Genomic DNA, 22,970 nt, shown 5'->3' with positions numbered 1-22,970 from the left:
CTCCAAGTTTCTCATTCCCTCTTCAACACTGTCGCAAAACATACAACAAAAAATAATAAAATAAACTCTAATTCGAAGTGGAACTTAAATAAGAAAGTGCTTAAACTTCCTCAGAAGGCAGTGAGGTTATCCATCTCCCAGCCTTGGTGATGAGTTGGGATCAGTTTAGGAGAATTTGTTGCTTCTTTCCACTGCTGTTCCTTCCATCTCTCAGAGACTCTGAGGTACAAACGGGAGCACAAACTTTCTCCCCTCTCTCGTAACATGATTAAAATAATCTTGATAGACTCTTTCAAAAAGGGGACAACACCTGGCAAAATTTAACTGGAACTTACCGCGAGACATTTAACATCACTTTCCCGTATTTTTTTCCAGCTTTAAACAATTTTCAAAAAAAAATTAACTTTGTTTCACAGGGGGCCTAAAACTAGTTTGCTTTAGCCTCCTTCTAGCGGCCATTGCACATGTGCTGCACCTCCACCTGTGTTGTTCCAAAGTACGCTCAGTCCCCAGGAACGGACTACATGCATCTGGACCCACACCCCTTTCTTTGTCCCCTCTCTCTCCCCCAGTCAGTCTCTCTCTCTCCCCCAGTCAGAGTCTCTCTCTCTCTCTCTCTCTCTCTCTCCCCCCCAGTCAGTCTCTCTCTCTCTCTCTCTCCCCCAGTCAGTCTCTCTCTCTCTCCCCCCCAGTCAGTCTCTCTCTCCCCCCCCAGTCAGTCTCTCTCCCTCCCCCCCAGTCAGTCTCTCTCTCTCTCCCCCCCAGTCAGTCTCTCTCTCTCCCCCCCAGTCAGTCTCTCTCTCTCCCCCCCAGTCAGTCTCTCTCCCTCCCCCCCAGTCAGTCTCTCTCTCTCTCTCTCTCCCCCAGTCAGTCTCTCTCTCTCTCCCCCAGTCAGTCTCTCTCTCTCTCCCCCAGTCAGTCTCTCTCCCTCCCCCCCAGTCAGTCTCTCTCTCTCTCTCTCTCCCCCCCAGTCAGTCTCTCTCTCTCTCTCTCTCTCCCCCCCAAGTCAGTCTCTCTCTCCCCCAGTCTCTCTCCCTCCCCAGTCAGTCTCTCTCTCTCTCTCTCCCCCAGTCAGTCTCTCTCCCCCAGTCAGTCTCTCTCTCCCCCAGTCAGAGTCTCTCTCTCTCCCCCCCCAGTCAGTCTCTCTCTCTCTCTCCCCCAGTCAGTCTCTCTCTCCCCCCCAGTCAGTCTCTCTCTCTCTCCCCCCGTCAGTCTCTCTCTCTCTCCCCCCGTCAGTCTCTCTCTCTCCCCCCCAAGTCAGTCAATTCAATTCAATTCAATTCAAATGCTTTATTGGCATGAAAGTTTACAGAGAACCATATTGCCAAAGCTTACATAGCAAAAAGGTACAGTTTTCCAACATTCTGTAGGTGTCAATCGATTTGACATTTGTTGGGTACATACAATATTACTTTTAAACAATATTAATTTTAAACAGTCTTTGTACTTCATTTGGTACGTTCAATATTAATTTTAAACAGTCTTAATTTTAAACAGTCCTCAGGTTGTGACATGTTGTTACATATTTGGCCCCAAGGTATGGTCTGTCTCCTTCTCCTAGGACTAATCTCAATTTTGACAGGTCATCCAATTCCTTGAAATCTGGGGTTGTTTGGCTTAGCTTGTTGAATAATATGTTTCTTGATGTGTTGAATTTTTCGCATTTTAGGAGGAAATGCATCTCTGTTTCAACCTCGCCGGCCAGACATTGATCGCATATTCTATTCTCTCTAGGCTGCCAGGATTTCTTGTATCTGCCTTTTTCAATTTCCAGTTGGTGGTCGCTTAGTCTGTACCTGGTGAGGGTCTGTCTCTGTTTTGTGTCTCTGATGGTCGTGAGGTAGTCTGCCAGTTTATATTCTCTTTTTAGGGCCCGGTAACATTCTAATCTGCTTTGGCTTTCGGTTATTTTGTTCCAATGTTCCAGGTAGGTTTCTTTGCATTTTTTAATGATTTGGTTCACTCGGATTGGTGTTTGGACGGCTGTGTTGGTCTGGGGCTGGTCAGGGTCCGGCTGAGTACTTAGTTTCCGTAGCAGCTGACTCAGGGGACTCTTTTCTGGGTTTAGCTCTTGGGTCTGAAAGGCTTTGAAATGAAGGGTGTCTGGGGAGCTAGATTTGAGGTGATTTAGGAAGTTTAGTGCTCGTTTTTGGATGTTTATTATCAGTGGGTATCTGCCTAGTTCGGCTCTGCATGCATTTGTTGGCGTTTTTCTTTGGGTGCGAAGGATGCTTCGGCAGAATTCTGCATGTAGGGCTTCTATTGTATGTTTTTCCCATTTAGTGTAGCTTTGGTGATTTAGCGGGCCCCATACTTCACTACCGTACAGTGCAATGGGCAGGATTATGCTGTCAAATATTTTGAGCCAGATTTTGATTGGGATTTGGATGTTGTAGAATTTTCTTTTTATTGCATATAGGGCTCTTCGGGCTTTTTCTTTTAGTGCATTCACTGCTATGCTGAAGCTCCCTGATGCTGTAATAGTTAGACCAAGGTAGGTGTAGCTCATAGTGTGTCCTATAGTGGTATCACTGAGGGTAAACTGGTATTTGTTTTCCTGACATCTGGGCCTTTTTTGAAAAATCATGATGTTCGTTTTCTTTAGATTTACTGTTAGAGCCCAATTTTGGCAGTATTTGTCGAGTAGGTCTAGTTGTTGCTGTAATCCCTGTTCTGTGGGAGACAGCAGAACCAGGTCGTCCGCATAGAACAGGGATTTCACTTCTCCATCCAGGAGACGGAGACCTGGTGACTCGCTTTGCTCCAGCATGTCTGCTAATTCATTTATGTATATGTTGAACAGGGTCGGGCTCAAATTGCAGCCCTGCCGGACGCCTCTTCTCTGGGTGAAGAAATCGGTGCGTTTGTCTCCAATTTTGACCCCGCATTTGTTTTTCAGATACATTGATTTAATAAGGTCATAGACTTTGCCCCCTATTCCACACTGTGTCTCTCTCTCTCTCCCCCAGTCAGTCTCTCTCTCTCTCCCCCAGTCAGTCTCTCTCTCTCTCTCTCTCCCCCAGTCAGTCTCTCTCTCTCTCTCCCAGTCAGTCTCTCTCTCCCCCAGTCAGTCTCTCTCTCTCTCTCCCCCAGTCAGTCTCTCTCTCTCTCCCCCCCAATCAGTCTCTCTCTCTCTCTCCCAATCAGTCTCTCTTTCTCTCTCTCTCTCTCCCAGTCAGTCTCTCTCTCTCTCCCCCCCAGTCAGTCTCTCTCTCCCCCAGTCAGTCTCTCTCCCCCAGTCAGTCTCTCTCTCTCTCTCCCCCAGTCAGTCTCTCTCTCTCCCCCCCAGTCAGTCTCTCTCTCTCTCCCCCCCCCAGTCAGTTTCTCTCTCTCCCCCCCAGTCAGTCTCTCTCTCTCTCCCCCCCCAGTCAGTCTCTCTCTCTCTCTCCCCCCCAGTCAGTCTCTCTCTCTCTCTCCCCCCGTCAGTCTCTCTCTCTCTCTCCCCCCGTCAGTCTCTCTCTCTCTCCCCCCCAGTCAGTCTCTCTCTTCCCCCCCAGTCAGTCAGTCTCTCTCTCTCCCCCCCAGTCAGTCTCTCTCTCTCTCTCCCCCCCAGTCAGTCTCTCTCTCTCTCTCCCCCCCAGTCAGTCTCTCTCTCTCTCCCCCCCAGTCAGTCTCTCTCTCTCTCCCCCCCAGTCAGTCTCTCTCTCTCTCCCCCCCAGTCAGTCTCTCTCTCTCTCTCCCCCCCAGTCAGTCTCTCTCTCTCTCTCTCTCTCCCCAGTCAGTCTCTCTCTCTCTCTCTCAATTCAATTCGCTTTATTGGCATGACAAGGTACATCTTATGTTGCCAAAGCATCAAAAAACACTCATGGTTGTACACAAAAATACAGATCTATCCATACAGTGTATAAACAGATATATCCCCGAGTGTATAAATATACATTCATATAATTTGTATATACTTTTTTCTTATATTTAGTGGTTGTCCCTCTGTTTATGGCAAGCTGTAACATAGTGTGCCGCTAAGGTTACACAATTTCTCTCTTCCCCTAGTAGGTATGGGAGTTTTTGGTCGTCATTCAAATTTCTGAATTCCGGGCATATTTTTGTGAATTTTGGGTAGAAATTCTCCCTTATGCCCTGATATTTTCTACAAGCTGTGAGGAAGTGCATCTCTGTCTCCACCACTCCCTGACTGCAGTGAGAGCATATCCTGTCCTCTCTTGGTAGCCGGGTCTGCCTGTGTCTACCTTTTTCGATCGCCAGGCTATGTTCACTAAGTCTGTACATTGTCAAGGTTTTTCTCAGTTTGCTATCCTTTACCATGGTCAGGTAATCAGCCATGTTGTATTGTCTGTTTAGGGCCAAGTAGCAATTGAGTTTGCTTTGGGTTTTTGTTGTTTCTGCCCAATATGACAGATATTTTTCCTTTTGCTTAGTGACGATTGTGTTGGGTCGAATTCTTTGTGTTACGCTGTCACTGTCCTGGGGCTGGTTATTGTTAGTAGTGTTAGTAGTTACTTCACCGAGTCCCAGGACTAGTTGACGGAGGGTATTCTTCTTTATGGTCCTCTCTTGGCATTTCAGGGCTTCGGAATGATAGCATTGGGGGTTGCTCATTTCTAGGTGTTTCCAAAATTTGGTGGCTCTTTTTTGGATAGTGATTATTAATAGATATTGGCCTAGTTCTGCCCTGCATGCATTGTTTACAGTTTTCCTTCGAGTCCGGAGGATACTTTTACAGAATTCTGCATATAGGATCTCAATTGGGTGTTTGTCCAATTTTGCAAATTCTTGTTGTGTTAGCGGTCCCCACAACTCACTGCCATAGAGTGCAATTGGTTCAATTACTGATTAAATTTTTTTTGAGCCAAATGCTAATTGGGATTTCTATTTGGATTCCCAGTCAGTCTCTCTCTCTCTCCCCCAGTCAATCTGTCTCTCTCCCCCAGTCAGTCTCTCTCTCTCCCCCACAGTCAGTCTCTCTCTCTCTCCCAGTCAGTCTCTCTCTCCCCCTCCCCCAGTCAGTCTCTCTCTCCCCCAGTCAGTCTCTCTCTCTCTCTCCCCCACAGTCAGTCTCTCTCTCTCTCTCTCTCCCCCAGTCAGTCTCTCTCTCTCCCCCTCCCCCAGTCAGTCTCTCTCTCCCCCAGTCAGTCTCTCTCTCTCCCAGTCAGTCTCTCTCTCTCCCAGTCAGTCTCTCTCTCTCTCTGTCAGTCTCTCTCTCTCTCTCTCCCCCCCCCCCGTCAGTCTCTCTCTCTCTCTCTCCCCCAGTCAGTCTCTCTCTCTCCCAGTCAGTCTCTCTCTCTCTCCCCCCCGTCAGTCTCTCTCTCTCCCCCCCAGTCAGTCTCTCTCTCCCCCCTCCCCCAGTCAGTCTCTCTCTCCCCCAGTCAGTCTCTCTCTCCCCCAGTCAGTCTCTCTCTCCCCCAGTCAGTCTCTCTCTCCCCCAGTCAGTCTCTCTCTCCCCCAGTCAGTCTCTCTCTCCCCCAGTCAGTCTCTCTCTCCCCCAGTCAGTCTCTCTCTCCCCCAGTCAGTCTCTCTCTCCCCCAGTCAGTCTCTCTCTCTCCCAGTCAGTCTCTCTCTCTCCCAGTCAGTCTCTCTCTCTCCCAGTCAGTCTCTCTCTCTCTCTCCCCCCCCCCCCCCCCGTCAGTCTCTCTCTCTCTCTCTCTCTCTCTCTCTCCCCGTCAGTCTCTCTCTCCCAGTCAGTCTCTCTCCCACCCCCCCAGTCAGTCTCTCTCTCTCTCCCCCCCAGTCAGTCTCTCTCTCTCTCTCTCCCCCCCAGTCAGTCTCTCTCTCCCAGTCAGTCTCTCTCCCCCAGTCAGTCTCTCTCTCTCTCTCCCCCAGTCAGTCTCTCTCTCTCTCCCCCAGTCAGTCTCTCTCTCTCTCCCCCAGTCAGTCTCTCTCTCTCCCAGTCAGTCTCTCTCTCTCTGTCAGTCTCTCTCTCTCTCTCTCTCTGTCAGTCTCTCTCTCTCTCTCCCCCAGTCAGTCTCTCTCTCCCCCAGTCAGTCTCTCTCCCCCAGTCAGTCTCTCTCTCTCCCCCCCAATCAGTCTCTCTCTCTCTCCCAGTCAGTCACAATTCACAATTCACAATTCAAATCGCTTTATTGGCATGATAAGTTACATCTTATGTTGCCAAAGCATCAAAATACATTTATGGTTTAGCACATAAACGCAGTTCTATTCATACAGTGTATAAACAGGTATATCCCTGAGTGTATAAATATACATTCGCATTGTTTATATATATTCTTTTCTTAGTTTACTGGTTGTCCCTCTGTTCATGGCAAGCTGTAACATAGTGTGCCGCCAGTGTTATACAGTTTCTCTCCTCTCCCAGTAGGAATGGGAGTTTTTGGTTGTCACTCAGATTTCTGAAATCAGGGCATATTTGTGAGAATTTTTGGTAGAAATTCTCCCTGATGCCCTGATATTTTCCACAAGCTGTGAGGAAGTGCATCTCTGTCTCCACCACTCCCTGACTGCAGTGAGAGCATATCCTGTCCTCTCTTGGCAGCCTGGTCTGCCTGTGTCTGCCTTTTTCGATCGCTAGGCTATGTTCGCTAAGTCTGTACCTTGTCAAGGTTCTTCTCAGTTTGTTATCCTTTACCATGGTCAGGTAATCAGCTATGTTGTATTGTCTGTTTAGGGCCAAGTAGCAATTGAGTTTGCTTTGGGTTTTTGTTGTTTCTGCCCAATATGTCAGATATTTTTCCTTTTGCTTAGCGACGATTGTGTTGGGTCGAATTCTTTGTGTTACCCTGTCACTGTCCTGGGGCTGGTTATTGTTAGTATTGTTAGTAGTTACTTCACTGAGTCCCAGGACTAGTTGACTGAGGGTATTCTTCTTTATGGTCAGCTCTTGGCATTTCAGGGCGTCGTAGTGATAGCATTGGGGATTGCTCATTTGTAGGTGATTCCAAAATTTGGTGGCTCTTTTTTGGATAGTGATTATTAATGGATATTGGCCTAGTTCCGCCCTGCATGCATTGTTTACTGTTTTCCTTTGAGTCCGGAGGATACTTTTACAGAATTCTGCATGTAGGATCTCAATTGGGTGTTTGTCCCATTTTGCAAATTCTTGTTGAGTTAGCGGTCCCCATACCTCACTGCCATAGAGTGCAATTGGTTCAATTACTGATTTGAAAATTTTGAGCCAAATGCTAATTGGGATTTCTATTTGGATTGATTTTTTGATGGCATAGAAAGCCCTTCTTGCTTTCTCTTTCAGTTCATTCACAGCCAGTTTGAAGTTTCCCGTAGAACTGATTTTTAAGCCCAAGTATGTGTAGTTAGTGGTTTGTTCAATTTTGGTTGTTCCTACTGTGAAATTTATTTTGGGTCCCTGATGTTTGGATCTTTGCTGGAACACAAGGACTTTGGTTTTTTGGGGATTTATTGTCAGGGCCCAAGTCTGGCAGTACGACTCCAGCAGGTCCAGGTTTTGCTGTAGCCCCTCTTTAGTAGGTGACAGCAGAACCAGGTCGTCTGCATAGAGGAGGAATTTAACCTTGGATTCATATAGGGTGAGGCCGGGTGCTGTAGATTGTTCAAGTAGTTTTGCCAATCCATTTATGTAAATATTAAAGAGTGTCGGTGAGATTGGCGAGCCCTGCGTCACCCCCCGCCCCTGTGGGAAGTATTTTGTTTGTTTGTCTCCAATTTTAACTGCACATTTGTTGTTTGTATACATTGATTTAATTACATCATATGTTTTCCCTCCTACCCCACTTTCGATAAGTTTCAGGAATAAACCGTCATGCCAGATGGAGTCGAAAGCCTTCTGGAAATCTACAAAGCATGCGTAGATTTTGCTTTTGTTATGGTGAACGTGTTTGTCAATTAGGGTCTCTCTCTCTCTCTCTCCCAGTCAGTCTCTCTCTCTCTCTCTCCCAGTCAGTCTCTCTCTCTCTCTCTCCCAGTCAGTCTCTCTCTCTCTCCCAGTCAGTCTCTCTCTCTCTCTCTCTCCCAATCAGTCTCTCTCTCTCTCTCTCTCTCTCCCCCAGTCAGTCTCTCTCTCTCTCCCCCCCAGTCAGTCTCTCTCTCCCCAGTCAGTCTCTCTCCCCCAGTCAGTCTCTCTCCCCCAGTCAGTCTCTCTCCCCCAGTCAGTCTCTCTCTCTCTCCCCCAGTCTGTCAATTCAATTTGCTTTATTGGCATGACAAGGTACATCTTATGTTGCCAAAGCACAGAAAACATGTATGATTGAACACGTAAATGCAGATCTAGACAGTGTATAGACAGATATATCCCTGTATACATAAATATACACACATAATATGCATATAATCCTTTCTTAGATTTAATGGTTGTCCCTCTGCTTATGGCAAGCTGTAACATAGTTTGCCGCTAAAGTTACGCAATTTCTCTGTTCCCCTAATAGATATGAATTTTTGGTGGTCATTCAAATTTTTGAATTCAGGGCATATTTGTGAATTTTGGGTAGAAGTTCCCCCTTATGTCCTGATAGTTTCCACAAGTTGTGAGGAAGTGCATCTCTGTCTCCACCACTCCCTGACTGCAGTGAGAGCATATCCTGTCCTCTCTTGGCAGCCAGGTCTGCCCGTGTCTGCCTTTTTTGATGGCCAGGCTATGCTCACTAAGTCTGTACATTGTCAAGGTTTTTCTCAGTTTGCTATCTTTTACCATGGTCAGGTATTCAGCCATAGTGTATTGTCTGTTTAGGGCCAAATAGCAATCGAGTTTGTTTTGGGTTTTTGTCGTTTCTGTCCAATAAATCAAATATTTTTCCTTTTGTTCAGTGACAATTGTGTTGGGTCGAATTCCCTGTGCTCGGATGTCACTGTCCTGGGGCTGATTATTATTAATAGTGTTAGTAGTTACTTCACTGAGTCCCAGGGCTAGTTGACTGAGGGGACTCTTCTCTATGATCATCTCTTGGCATTTCAGGGCTTCGTAATGATAGCAGTGGGGGTTGCTCATTTTTAGGTGTTTCCAAAATTGATGGCTCTTTTTTGGATATTAATTAGTAGTGGATATTGGCCTAGTTCTGCCCTGCATGCATTGTTTGCGGTTTTCCTCTGAGTCCGGAGGACACTTTTACAGAATTCTGCATGTCGGATCTCAATTGGGTGTGTGTCCCATTTTGCAAATTCTTCTTGTGTTAGCGGACCCCACACCTCTCTGCCATAGAGTGCAATTGGTTCAATTACTGATTTAAAAATTTTGAGCCAAATGCTAATTGGGATTTCTATTTGGATTGACTTTTTAATGGCACAGAAAGCCCTTTTTGCTTTCTCTTTCAGTTCATTCACAGCCAAATGAAAATTTCCCGTAGAACTGATTTTTAAGCCTAAGTATGTGTAATTTGTCGTTTGTTCAAACCAGTCTCTCTCTCCCCCAGTCTCTCTCTCCCCCTCCCCCAGTCTCTCTCTCCCCCCTCTCTCCCCCTCCCCCAGTCTCTCTCCCCCCCTCCTCTCTCCCCCAGTCTCTCTCCCCCCTCCCTCGCTCTCTCCCCCAGTCTCTCTCCCCCCCCTCGCTCTCTCCCCCAGTCTCTCTCCCCCTCCTCGCTCTCTCCCCCAGTCTCTCTCCCCCCCTCTCTCTCTCTCCCCCAGTCTGTCTCCCCCCCTCTCTCTCTCTCCCCCAGTCTGTCTCCCCCCCCTCTCTCTCTCTCCCCCAGTCTGTCTCCCCCCCCTCTCTCTCTCCCCCAGTCTGTCTCCCCCCCCTCTCTCTCTCCCCCAGTCTGTCTCCCCCCCCCTCTCTCTCCCCCAGTCTGTCTCCCCCCCCCTCTCTCTCTCCCCCAGTCTGTCTCCCCCACCTCTCTCTCCCCCAGTCTGTCTCCCCCACCTCTCTCTCCCCCAGTCTGTCTCCCCCCTCTCTCTCCCCCAGTCTGTCTCCCCCCCCTCTCTCTCCCCCAGTCTGTCTCCCCCCCCTCTCTCTCTCCCCCAGTCTGTCTCCCCCCCCCTCTCTCTCTCCCCCAGTCTGTCTCCCCCCCCTCTCTCCCCCAGTCTGTCTCCCCCAGTCTGTCTCCCCCCCCTCTCTCTCTCCCCCAGTCTGTCTCCCCCCCCTCTCTCTCTCCCCCAGTCTGTCTCCCCCCCTCTCTCTCTCCCCCAGTCTGTCTCCCCCCCCTCTCTCTCTCCCCCAGTCTGTCTCCCCCCCCTCTCTCTCTCCCCCAGTCTGTCTCCCCCCCCTCTCTCTCTCCCCCAGTCTGTCTCCCCCCCCTCTCTCTCTCCCCCAGTCTGTCTCCCCCCCCTCTCCCTCACTCTGTCTCCCCCCTCTCTCTCTCCCCCAGTCTGTCTCCCCCCCCCTCTCTCTCCCCCAGTCTGTCTCCCCCCTCTCTCTCCCCCAGTCTGTCCCTCCCTCTCTCCCCCAGTCTGTCCCTCCCTCTCTCCCCCAGTCTGTCCCTCCCTCTCTCCCCCCCTCTCTCTCTCCCCCTCTCCCCCCCTCTCTCTCTCCCCCAGTCTGTCTCTCCCTCTCTCTCTCCCCCAGTCTGTCTCTCCCTCTCTCTCTCTCCGCCAGTCTGTCTCTCCCTCTCCCTCTCTCCCCCAGTCTGTCTCTCCCTCTCTCCCCCAGTCTGTCTCTCCCTCTCTCTCTCCCCCAGTCTGTCTCTCCCTCTCTCTCCCCCAGTCTGTCTCTCCCTCTCTCTCTCCCCCAGTCTGTCTCTCCCTCTCCCCCAGTCTGTCTCTCCCTCTCTCTCCCCCCCAGTCTGTCTCTCCCTCTCTCTCTCCCCCAGTCTGTCTCTCCCTCTCTCTCTCTCCCCCAGTCTGTCTCTCCCTCTCTCTCTCTCCCCCAGTCTGTCTCTCCCTCTCTCTCCCCCCCAGTCTGTCTCTCCCTCTCTCTCTCCCCAGTCTGTCGCTCCCTCTCTCTCTCCCCCAGTCTGTCTCTCCCTCTCCCCCCCAGTCTGTCTCTCCCTCTCTCTCCCCCAGTCTGTCTCTCCCTCTCTCTCTCCCCCAGTCTGTCTCTCCCTCTCTCTCTCCCCCAGTCTGTCTCTCCCTCTCTCTCTCCCCCAGTCTGTCTCTCCCTCTCTCCCCCAGTCTGTCTCTCCCTCCCTCCCCCAGTCTGTCTCTCCCTCTCTCCCCCAGTCTGTCTCTCCCTCTCTCCCCCAGTCTGTCTCTCCCTCTCTCCCCCAGTCTGTCTCTCCCTCTCTCTCTCCCCCAGTCTGTCTCTCCCTCTCTCTCTCCCCCAGTCTGTCTCTCCCTCTCTCTCTCCCCCAGTCTGTCTCTCCCTCTCTCTCTCCCCCAGTCTGTCTCTCCCTCTCTCTCCCCCAGTCTGTCTCTCCCTCTCTCCCCCAGTCTGTCTCTCCCTCTCTCTCCCCCCCAGTCTGTCTCTCCCTCTCTCTCTCCCCCAGTCTGTCTCTCCCTCTCTCTCTCTCCCCCAGTCTGTCTCTCCCTCTCTCTCTCCCCAGTCTGTCTCTCCCTCTCTCTCTCCCCCAGTCTGTCTCTCCCTCTCTCTCTCCCCCCGTCTGTCTCTCCCTCTCTCTCTCTCTCCCAGTCTGTCTCTCCCTCTCTCTCCCCCAGTCTGTCTCTCCCTCTCTCTCTCTCCCCCAGTCTGTCTCTCCCTCTCTCCCTCCCAGTCTGTCTCTCCCTCTCTCTCTCCCCCAGTCTGTCTCTCCCTCTCTCTCTCCCCCAGTCTGTCTCTCCCTCTCTCTCTCCCCCAGTCTGTCTCTCCCTCTCTCTCTCCCCCCCAGTCTGTCTCTCCCTCTCTCTCTCCCAGTCTGTCTCTCCCTCTCTCTCTCTCCCCCAGTCTGTCTCTCCCTCTCTCTCTCCCCCAGTCTGTCTCTCCCTCTCTCCCCCAGTCTGTCTCTCCCTCTCTCTCCCCCAGTCTGTCTCTCCCTCTCTCTCTCCCCCAGTCTGTCTCTCCCTCTCTCTCCCTCTCTCTCCCTCTCCCCCAGTCTGTCTCTCCCTCTCTCTCTCCCCCAGTCTGTCTCTCCCTCTCTCTCCCTCTCCCTCTCCCCCAGTCTGTGTCTCCCTCTCTCTCCCCCAGTCTGTCTCTCCCTCTCTCTCTCCCCCAGTCTGTCTCTCCCTCTCTCTCTCTCCCCCAGTCTGTCTCTCCCTCTCTCCCTCCCAGTCTGTCTCTCCCTCTCTCCCTCCCAGTCTGTCTCTCCCTCTCTCTCTCCCCCAGTCTGTCTCTCCCTCTCTCTCTCTCCCCCCCAGTCTGTCTCTCCCTCTCCCCCAGTCTCTCTCCCTCCCAGTCTGTCTCTCCCTCTCTCTCTCCCCCAGTCTGTCTCTCCCTCCCTCTCCCCCAGTCTGTCTCTCCCTCTCTCCCCCAGTCTGTCTCTCCCTCTCCCCCCCAGTCTGTCTCGCCCTCTCTCTCCCCCCCAGTCTGTCTCGCCCTCTCTCTCTCTCCCCCCCCCCCCCAGTCTGTCTCTCCCCCCCCCCCCAGTCTGTCTCTCCCCCCCAGTCTGTCTCTCCCTCCCCCCCAGTCTGTCTCTCCCTCCCCCCCAGTCTGTCTCTCTCCCTCTCTCTCCCCCAGTCTGTGTCTCCATCCGCACCACCCACCCCCCCCCCATCCCCAATTCCCTCTCTTTCCCCTTTCAATACTCGATCTTCCCCCCACCGGCCACCAACAGATCCCGACCTCTGAACAGTTCCGACGAAAGCATGATCCAACTGGGTACTGCGCATGCGCGGCCCCTGTATACCGCGAGCCGGCACAGAAGTCCAGTAATCAGAGAAAAACTAACCCCTTCCAGCGTTACACAGCAACTTATCGACCATCGGAACACACACTGCAAGAGTTGCAATTGCGATTGGCTCGGCGGTCTTAAGACTCACAAACAAATTTGTCTGGATTCCTGGGGCCATTGTGTATTGGGTCCCTCCCCCACTCCAGCTACTGTCAAGTTCTCTGTGCGGCATTTAATTTGAAGTGCGCGCGAGCTCTGGAACGTGTGTGTAGCCACGCACCTTAGAAGGAACAGTGGTAGTAGGCCGATACTGTACAAATAAATAAATACAATAAATACAATCGGAAATTCAGGAGAATCTTCTTTACCCAGAGAGTGGTAAGAACGTGGAACTCGCTACCACATGGAGTAGTTGAGGAAAATAGCATAGATGCATTTAACAGGATGCTAGATAAGCACATGAGGGAGAAAGGAATAGAAGGATATGCTGATAGGGTCAGATGGAGAAGGGTGGGAGGAGGCTCATTTGCAGCATAAACACCGGCACGGACCAGTTGGGCCAAATGTCCTGTTCGTGCTGTAGACGCGATGAGATCATAGGAAATGGTTGAAATGATGCATTAAGTAATAGGCACACTGAAAATTTCCTCATGGGTTAGCTGGTGTCAGATTACTCGTGGCATTTGGAGAAGCATTAAAATCATGCAACCATGAGCCACCTAATTTAGTGACCGACATTGGCCAACCATTATTCATAATCACAATCTGTAGATTAAGTCATAAATCCAATTGGAGTCAAGACTTCAAAAGTTGACCATTCTATTAAACAATGCATAGGACTTTACCCAAGGGTTACAGGACTTCTTTCAGAAGCATTAAGAAAGATGCACAAGCCACATACGCCAACAGAACATGACTGGCAGCAAGTCTTTCACACATATAAGAACTCCCATGAATGCAGTTAGTATGATTTTCCATTGATCATTTCAAGAAATACAATACATATAAATGGAGACAAAGAATGGATTGTGCCATATACTTTAATAAGCTAAATGTCCCTACTTCCAACTTAAGGTATTGTAAATTTATTAAAGCAGTTAAAAAACAGGACTTGCAGATGGCATTTCGAGTTGGATAACTGAAAATACAGTGGGACCTGGCATTTAGTGACATTAATACTGCTTCAAATCAAGCACGCACAAGTTTCTGGAATGCATCATGTGATTCAAGCAATTACATTCTTGGGCAATGAAAATATTGCAAATCATATAATTTAATTAATGTAATTTTTTTCATGCAGAATAAGAACTAGAAGCCAATTAAAGCATGGGCTGGCACTGATGCCCCTATTCTATCATAGAAGCTGCTGGCAGTAACATTCCAATTGCAAGCCCAGTACAGAGATGCCGCGAGATACAGACATTTACTGCATATTACAGTTCCTTTGCTCAGTCAATAAGATCACCGAGATTCAATAATCCAATGGCAATAATGTTAACTACATAAACATGCCCAACTGACTTCATTATCAGTGCTTAGCTGAAATTAGAATCATTGAACGATACAGCACAGACGGAGGCCATTCGGCCTATCGTGCCTGCTCTTTGATAGAGCTATCCAATTAGTCTCACTTCCCTGCTCTTTCCCCATAGCCCTGTAATTTTTTGTTCCTTTGAAGTATTTATCCAACTCTCTTTTGAAAGTTACTGTTGAATCTGCTTCCACCGCCCTTTCAGGCAGCACGTTCCAGCTCACAACAACTCGCTGTGTAAAAACAAGTTTCCTCGTGTCGCCTCTGGTTCTTTTGCCAATCACCTTAAATCTGTGTCCTCTGGTTACCGACCCCCTTCTGCCACTGGAAACAGTTTCTGCTTATTTACTCGATCAAAACTGTTCACGATTTTAAACACCGCTATCAAATCTCCTCTTAACCTTCTCTTCCAAGAACAACCCCAGCTTCTCCAGATAACTGAAGTCCCTCATCCCTGGTACCATTCTAGTAAATTTCTTCTGCACCCTCTCTAAGGCCTTGACATCCTTCCTAAAGCGTGGTGCCCAGAATTGAACACAATACTCCAGCTAAGTTCTAACCTGTGTTTTATTAAGGAGATCTGTTGTGCCAATTATACTCAACTAGTCTCCCTGCTGTGAAGGATTAGAAAAGGCTACAGCCAATACCAACATAGCCAATTGCCTTCGATAGAGGCCTACGGCACTGTATGCCAACTGCTAGTTGAGGAAGGAAGAAAGGTGCTATGTAAACTGATACTTACCGTTTCTCCTCAGACTTTATTACTGAGGGATCAGTCAAGTTCTCCCCAACACCTACAAGAGGAAATGTACAAAATTATATGAATTATACCATTACCTCTTTTATAATGCATCAATATAGTATCCAGACTTTGCAATCAGATTCACCAAACTTGCACAGAACTATCCTGATGAGAAAAGATGGTCCCTGCTTGGATTCTGCCTTTTGATGCTGATGTCTTCACACCAAGACAGCTGCAGTCTCTGGGACTACTACCTGTCTATTTGCACACTTATATTAAAATAAATATAAGTTCACTTATTGGTACTAGGATATCAGGTTTTGTGTTGTTCAGTCGAAGAGGAGAGAAAAGGGTCTTCAGTCCCAACATTGCTTGCTCCAGAGATCCAAACTTCTAGACAGGATCCAATCAGTTTTCTCTCTATAACCAGCTCTAGATTTTCTGTCTATTCTGTCAATAAACCTATACAAGAAGCTTTGTCTTAACTCCACGTTACTTGTGGCTTTTTCAACTCTGGATGCTGGCAATTTAGTAAGAAGTTCTCAATTTCTACATTTTATCGACCTTCCCATCAAAGTGTTTAAGTTTGGCTGCTCCCAGTTCTAACGTACCCAATGCAAATATCAAACCTATTCAAAGATGAAACCATTAGAAACTAATTTAGATTGACCAATTATGTATAGTATTTGTTTAAGAACAAAGATCAAAAGCACTCACACCTCACTATGAATTGATACCAGACTGCCTCACTTTAACACAGAGGCCACCTGCACTCACCCTGCAAGTCCAGAACTAACAGTTCACCTCTAGTATACTCATAGGTCCAGTGACTAAAGGCAAGCATGGTCTCCTCCAGCATGTTGTTTGGACGGATCTCATCTCCACTGTTATGATTGAACTTCCGGAACTCTCCAGTCATACACTCCTCAACTGCAAACCATTGGCTTGCTGAATGGCAGTATAGAAGGAACACTTCCAGGAACCTGAGGTTAAAACAGACAGACACTCAGCATACTAATATAGGAACCAAACAACTTCAAATCGCTACTCTAAAAACAAATATATATAAATTCTTGGATGCAACAGGAGGAATGAGTCATAATCTTGCTGCCGTTCATACAGTCAAACACAGTATTAGAAGTTACGTTAGTATAAAGGGGCTGAATGATTAATGTGATTTTATTTTCCTTCCACACAAGGTAGACATTACAGTTCATAAACACGTTCATCGCCACGCTGAGCAATAACCAATCATCATTCACACTGCCATTCAGTGCCACTCTGAATATAAATACAAGTTGTTGTTATTTTTCAATAATCTTATTCTAGATGGGTTTGTACATTCTGTACAGGAGCATTTTTCTGTCAAGAACAAAAAAATACAAAATTACTTATGTCACTCTTGCCAGCTGCAGCAATCCCAGAAGGCACAACTGTTACATAGATCTTACTTTGGAAATAATACTGGGATGGGAAATAGCTGGTGAGTGCATTGGATCTATCAAGAAGTTGTTGCTTCTGCTGCTAGAAACCCACGAGGAAGCAAGACCAGAAACCATCTATTAGCACTAGTTGAAGATTATTTTCCTAAATACCAAAGTTACATGACTATTCAGTGTTGGGATCTTTTTCTTTGAAGATAAATAAAACACGGCACGTTTTGCACAATTAACAATATTAAGTTTGGTGAGAAGCAGTTTTATTTAACTCAATGCACTAGTCTTAGCATTTGCTCCAATGTGTGCAACTTGTGCTTTAATTAATTACATAGAAAATAAAGAAAAACAAACAGGAGTAGTGAAAGAAATTTAAAAAACAGCAATGTATTTTAGGAATCTAGATTAGGCTTGTGTATTTTCAGATTGAATTGTAACTTATCAAAACATCACATTTGAGCTATACAAGTTCGCTCTACAACACTAGTCAATTGCCTGTGGCACTGCGCACTGGGAATCAATACCAACTGTAGTCTTCAGGTGAAGCAGGGTTAGAGGGCGAGTGGTAATTGGACCAGAGTGCACAGACATCATTAAAGTCATATCCATTCTGTCCTTATATTTGTATTCCATTATAAATTCCTATGTCCACATTGATAAAGACAACTGTCTATGTAAAATTGTCCCACTGTAGTTACACCATCCCAACAATAGGGGCGCTGCAGTCCCCAATTAGGAAGAGGACAGAATTATAGCGCAACAAATTTTACATAGGCTTTTTCATTAGAAATTTGGATTTAGGAATTTATAACGGATAAAGTTGGTAGGAAGTGCATGCAGGCACAAGATCTTTATATACATTATAGATAGTGACTCAATTATTTCTCCTCACCTTGGAGAATATGGAATGGTCTTTGGTTTCATTTGGTTGAAGGCAAAGGCAAGCTTCTGTGCAGCCCTCTGCTGCTGAATCTCCTGGGAATGAGAGACTGGTTAGCAACACATACAGTAAAATCCAAAACACACAGCATCTATTCTAAGCTGAAATACACCGGAGCGTTCCACTAGATCAACAGCAGTCACTGACTCAAATGCTAAACGTTGACAGATGAACTTGTTCTGGGAATATAGGCTCTTTTGTATTAATGTCCACTTTCTTAGCCAGACAGATGACCAATAACTAAATAATTCTAAATCTAATAGGTAACAAATCCCATGAGAAAGCACAAATATTCCCCTCAAGGCTAAAACATTGAGGTTCATTTAACACCAACTCAAAATAAGCCAGGCCCACTAATTAACCTCAAGTGGATCATTTTCAGTTTTTAAGCAACAACATTTGCAGTGGTACATTCGACATTCCACTGAATGGCTCAATTCCCAACCACCAGAAAAATTAACAGAACATTGCATTTTAAGACAGAGCAGCGACGGCAGAATTACTGCACAGTTTCTGCCAACAGCCCAACCCCACCATTGGGCTTTGAAATAATTAGTTTAATTTTTAATTTAAATTAAGCAACACCAGTATAAGACTTTACTACATCAACAGTTTATTTAAAGATAGCATGAAGTGCTCTTCATTCCTCTGAAGTACTATTTTTGATGATGTATTTGTATTTGGCAGTGTGTTGTGATGCTACTCTGCACTGAACACTTACACTGCCAGCAGCCCTCTGGGCAGGGAGTGCGCCCCTTTTTTGTTTTCAGCTCACACTAGTACATAGTATTACAGTAATAAAGCTTCTCAGCAGTAACTTTATTAGTGCATTAACCCTATTCAAGAAAAATACTATTTTAAATAAAACCATGAATCATTTCTGTGAGCCAGCCTCCTTTCCCACCAATGTTTGAGGTAAACAGAGCCCAGGATCACTGACTCACACTGAAGCTGCCCTTCTGAAGCTGGTAATTGGATTCTGTTTGAAGCACAGAGCTTGTGTGTGTGTGTGTGTGTGTGTGTGTGTGTGTGTGTGTGTGTGTGTGTGTGTGTGTGTGTGTTTATATTTTGCCTTTTCTGCCCCAGAGATTTGACTATTTCCACAGTAAAAATAAGTGAGCATTTATTGTCGTATTTTGATTGTGCATAGTGGTCAAGCATATTTTAAAAACGTTTTCTGTACGGCACTGTGTTTAAAGTACCAATTAAACAAAACGTGCAATATATTCTATGGATAGTTACATGGGCATGTGCACACCAGCTATAATGCTTTTTGCTTCGAGTGCCACAGTGCCGAGGTCCAACAACAGTGCATGCTGACAGTTCAATAAAAAAAAAACTTAGAAGCAGCACTGCATATGGAGTAAAAGAACTTGCATTTATATAGGATCCTTCACAACCTCAGGACATCCCAAAACATTTCATAATGAAGTATTTTTTGATGTGCATTTACTGTTGCAATGTAGGGAAACATGGCAGGCAAGGTGTGCACAGTAAGGTGCCACAAACAGCAATGAGATAAATGATCAGATAATCGGTTTTGATGTTGCCTGAGGGATAAATGATGGCCAGGTTGCAGAGCTCTACTTCAAATAACGCCATGGCATCTTTTATGCCCCCGAGGGCAGACTGGGCCTCGGTTTAATGTCTCATCCGAAAGACAGCATCTCCGATAGTCCAGCGGAGTAGAGTGACAGCCTAGATTATGTGCTCAAATCTCTGGAGTGGAGCTTGAACCCACAATCTTCTGACTCTGATGTGACAGGGTTATCACTGAGCCAAGGGCGACACTTGTAGAAGATCTCGTGAGAAATTGATGGCAGCCTGGTTGGTCTGTGAATCTAGATTGTCAAACCTCATCAATAAGCACCACCTTCAGCAGCCACAGCCTATAATGCCACAGTTCTGCCATTAATACTCTTAGCTGCTGCTGCAAACTCGACACAGCCACCTGCCACTTCACTCTCACATCAGGAGCATCCATGGCAACAGCAGCAGCTTAGCAGTTCTGACAACAATAATACCAATGCTTTCATTTGTACCAGTGCTTTATATTCCATAAAAGGTGTTCTCTTTTGGATTCCATGTAGGATACTATACTGAACTTGGTATAGCCCCAACAATTTTCATTAAAGGAGTCTACACTAGTTGCTGCATTGCTAATTTCTTTTTAATTATTTGCATATTGACATTTACAGTCCACAGCTGTGATATGCTTTTCCTCTTATTATGCACAGGTTGTGCTTTGTTTGGCAGGACCTCATTTTCCTACGGTTGATACATCCAACACCATGTGGCCAAATTTCCAAATAACATCTTGAGAAAATGTGCTACAAAATCTGATGTGTAACCAGCATGATTATATTACTATAAACCACACGTTTGATCAGATTCATGATTAAAAAGTCTTTGCCCTCTTCCAATGATTTTTCTGTACAACTATCTTGTGATAAGTGGTATTGATCAGTCTTTGTCCAGTCCCAGTGGTCACTGGACTACAGCACAAAACTGTCCCGAATTCAGCACTAACTGGCAATCCCACTCCAAAAGGCCACAGGATGGCTGGTGTAGTAAAAGGAAATGTCACATGGTGCAGGACGGTGCTCTTCCAGGGTTGGGGCAAAGGTTGGAGCTTTGCTCTGAATCTGGCTGGGTTATACCTGACCTGAGAATACTTGATACTAACACTATGTGCTTGAAACATTTCCCAGCACTAACATCCCTCATCAGTATGCAAGACCTACACATCATGTACATAACCACTCACTATTTATAGATCACAAATTCTATTCAACTAAGTTTCCATGTTGTTGCTGGAAATTCAAGTGGAAAACAAAACTGTTCTCTCTATCAATCAAATTTTCATGTATATAGTGGACTTTTCATCTCCCACCTAGGTACCTTGATGCCATACAGAGCACTAGACACACAAACCCCTGGATTCTTTACTGCCCTTTTCCCAACAATCAAATATTTTCAGTCAAACAATTTTTGAGGTCTTCTATAGAAACCCATTTAAAAAAAGCAGCCTTTGTAAATTCCCTAAATGAAAAGTTGCAATTATAAAATATTGACGAGATATAGGTCATTTTCAACCGATAAATAATTGAGCCAGTCATTTTCTCTGTAAGCAAACAATGTCACTGGATTGTAAGCCTTCATATTTACAGCAGCCAGTGGTATAAAATCAGAAGGAAAATAAGTAGCTGCTGTTACAAAATTCAAATGCTAAGAGAGCTACAGCCAACTTCCTGGAAAAGAATAAAGGAGTATTTCACAGCGTGAAAAAGAAAGCAAAAATATATAGCCCAAAGTGTGATGAGCACTTACCTTCAAACACAGATGCAACACAGTATCTTCCTTGTAGATTCTCTTCCACATGTTCACGACTTCAGGGAGAAAAGATTTCACAATATACAGCTGACCTGGTTTTAGTATATCGAACTCAGACCACGTGCACTCCACTTTTAATGCTCGCCGCAATCCTCCTCCCATTTCTTCTTTGCTTAAGAACTCAATCTTGGCACACCGCCCTTGTTGCGACCAGGAAGACATGCTATTGTTCAGACTGATTGGTGAGCTCTCCTCAAGCCTATATATTGTTACAGGTTCACCTTTAACACAAGAGGAGAAACGTAAAATGTGAGAAAGTCCAAAACAGACCCATAGTTACAGTGGAACAGCAGGAAAGCAGGCGACAATACCCCTTTCAGCAGTTGTGTTTTCTCCTTTTCATGCTACTATGGTCATCATTCCTCTGAACTGTCTTAATTTGTTCCTTCTAAATTGCAAATATGCCACACTTCAAGCCTCCACACTCCTCCTTCTTTGTTGAAACCAACAAGAATCACCAGTCCTACTGAAAGACATATTTTCCCAAGGACCCCAAATCTGTCAGCTCCTTACCTTCCTTCTTCCAACAACCTGCCGGCTTTTAAAACTCAAGCTTGGCATCAACTAATCACTGCTCTCTCCTCTCCTATTCCTTTTAACCTTGATAATAGAAGAACACAAGAAATAGGAGCACGAATAGGCCACATGGCCCCTCGAGCCTGCTCCACCATTCATGGCTGATCTTCTACATCAACTCCACTTTCCCGCCCTATCCCCATATCCCTCGATTCCCTTCATGCCCAAAATTCTATCTAACTGAGCCTAGTGAGAGTAGAAATAGGAGGATATGGCAGGTTAGTGTGTGGCTGGAGATATGGCGCAGAAAGGAGGCCTTCAGATTCCTGGGACACTGGGACCAGTTCTGTGGCAGGAGGGACCTGTTCAAGACGAACGGGTTGTATCTGACAGAGCTGGGACCAATATCCTCGTGGGCAGGTTAACTAGTGCTGTGGGGGAGGGTTTAAACTAATTTGGCAGGAGTTTGGACACCAAGATGTAGCATTAAAAAGTAGGAACAAAGTGCACAGAGGGACTGGGAGAGACAGTTAGAGTGGGAAATAATACAAAATTAGGTGGGATCATAGAAAAACCACAGAGGTCTAAGTTAGGTGTGTAAATGCACGGTGAGGTTAATAAGGTTGGTGAGCTGTAGGTGCAAATAGCCACGTGGGAATATGATGTGGCTCAAAAAAGGAGGGGATTGGCTGCTTAATATTCCTGGGTACAAGCTATTCAGGAAAGATAGGGAGGGGGAGGGGGAAAAAAAGGTGTCGCAGTTTTGATTCAGGAAAATATTAGTGCTAGAAAGAATCTATTTGGTTGGAGTTGAGAAACAAGAAAGGAGCTATTACTCTACTTGGTGTACTTTATAGGCCACCAAATAGTGAGAAGGAGATAGAGGAGCAGATTTGAAAAAAAATGACTGAGTGGTGCAAGCAGCATAGAGTGATAATGGGAGACTTTAACTACCCCAATATTGAATGGGGCAGCGATTGTGTTAAGGGCAGAGAAGGGGGGGATTTATGATGTGCGGTCAAGAGAATTTTCTTGATGCATGTTTCCTGCTCAACGAGGAAGGAGGCATTGCTGGATCTAGTCCTAGGGAATGAGTGGATCAAGTGGAAACTGTCACAGTGGGGGAGCATCTCGGGAATAGTGATCATAGTATTGTAAGGTTCAGATTACTTATGGAAAAGGACAAAGAGAAATCTAGAATAAAAATGCTTAGCCGGAGGGTGGCTAATTTCCATGAATTGAGGAGAGATCTAGCCCAGGTAAAGTGGAGTCAAGACTGGCAGGCAGAAATGTAATGGAGTAATGGGCGGCCTTTAAAGAGGAAGGGGTTCGGTGGAAAAGGGAAGGCAACCAACGCCAGAGCTCCCTGGACGGCGAAGGAGTTAGAGAATAGAATGAAGCCAATAAAGGGGGCATCTGACAGATGTCAGCTTGATAATACAAGGGAGAATCAGGCTGGATACAAAAAGTAGAGAAGAAGTGAAAAAGGAAATAAGAGGGGCAAGGAGACAGTACAAGACAGTACCTGTTAGCCTCACATCAGTAGTTGGGAAAATGCTGGAATCTATTATAAAGGATGCAATAACTGGGCACTTAGAAACTAATAGTAAGATTGGGCAGAGTCAACATGGATTTATGAAAGGGAAATCCTGTTTAACAAACCTATTGGAGTTCTTTGAGGATGTAACTAGTGGAGTAGACAAAGGGGAACCGGTAGATGTGGTGTATCTGGATTTTCAGAAGGCCTTCGATAAGGTCCCACACAAGAGGTTGGTGAACAAAATTAGGCACATGGAATTTGGGGTAATATACTAGCATGGATTGAGAATTGGTTAACAGACAGAAAACAAAGCGTAAGGATAAATGGGTCTTTTTCAGGATGGCAGGCTGTGACTAG

At 46.5% G+C, this 22,970-nt stretch overlaps 1 protein-coding gene across 1 annotated transcript in view; it reads right to left on the bottom strand.

The window, feature by feature from the left end:
* Positions 1-22,970, bottom strand: part of trpm7 (transient receptor potential cation channel, subfamily M, member 7) — a 151,125-nt gene that overhangs the window by 10,144 nt on the left and 118,011 nt on the right. Inside the window, exons 37-40 of the mRNA XM_085968293.1 lie at positions 20,495-20,778; positions 17,117-17,199; positions 15,566-15,771; positions 14,789-14,840 (exon numbers count right to left, since the gene is read on the bottom strand). Of these exons, the coding sequence (XP_085824419.1) occupies positions 14,789-14,840; positions 15,566-15,771; positions 17,117-17,199; positions 20,495-20,778 (625 nt within the window). The remainder of the gene's footprint in view (positions 1-14,788; positions 14,841-15,565; positions 15,772-17,116; positions 17,200-20,494; positions 20,779-22,970) is intronic.

Source organism: Somniosus microcephalus, chromosome 27 (assembly GCF_052327205.1).
Source record: "Somniosus microcephalus isolate GS21.2 chromosome 27, FLI_Smic_1.0, whole genome shotgun sequence".
Classification (NCBI taxonomy): Eukaryota; Metazoa; Chordata; class Chondrichthyes; order Squaliformes; family Somniosidae; genus Somniosus; species Somniosus microcephalus.
This window is presented reverse-complemented; position numbering and strand designations above follow the sequence as displayed.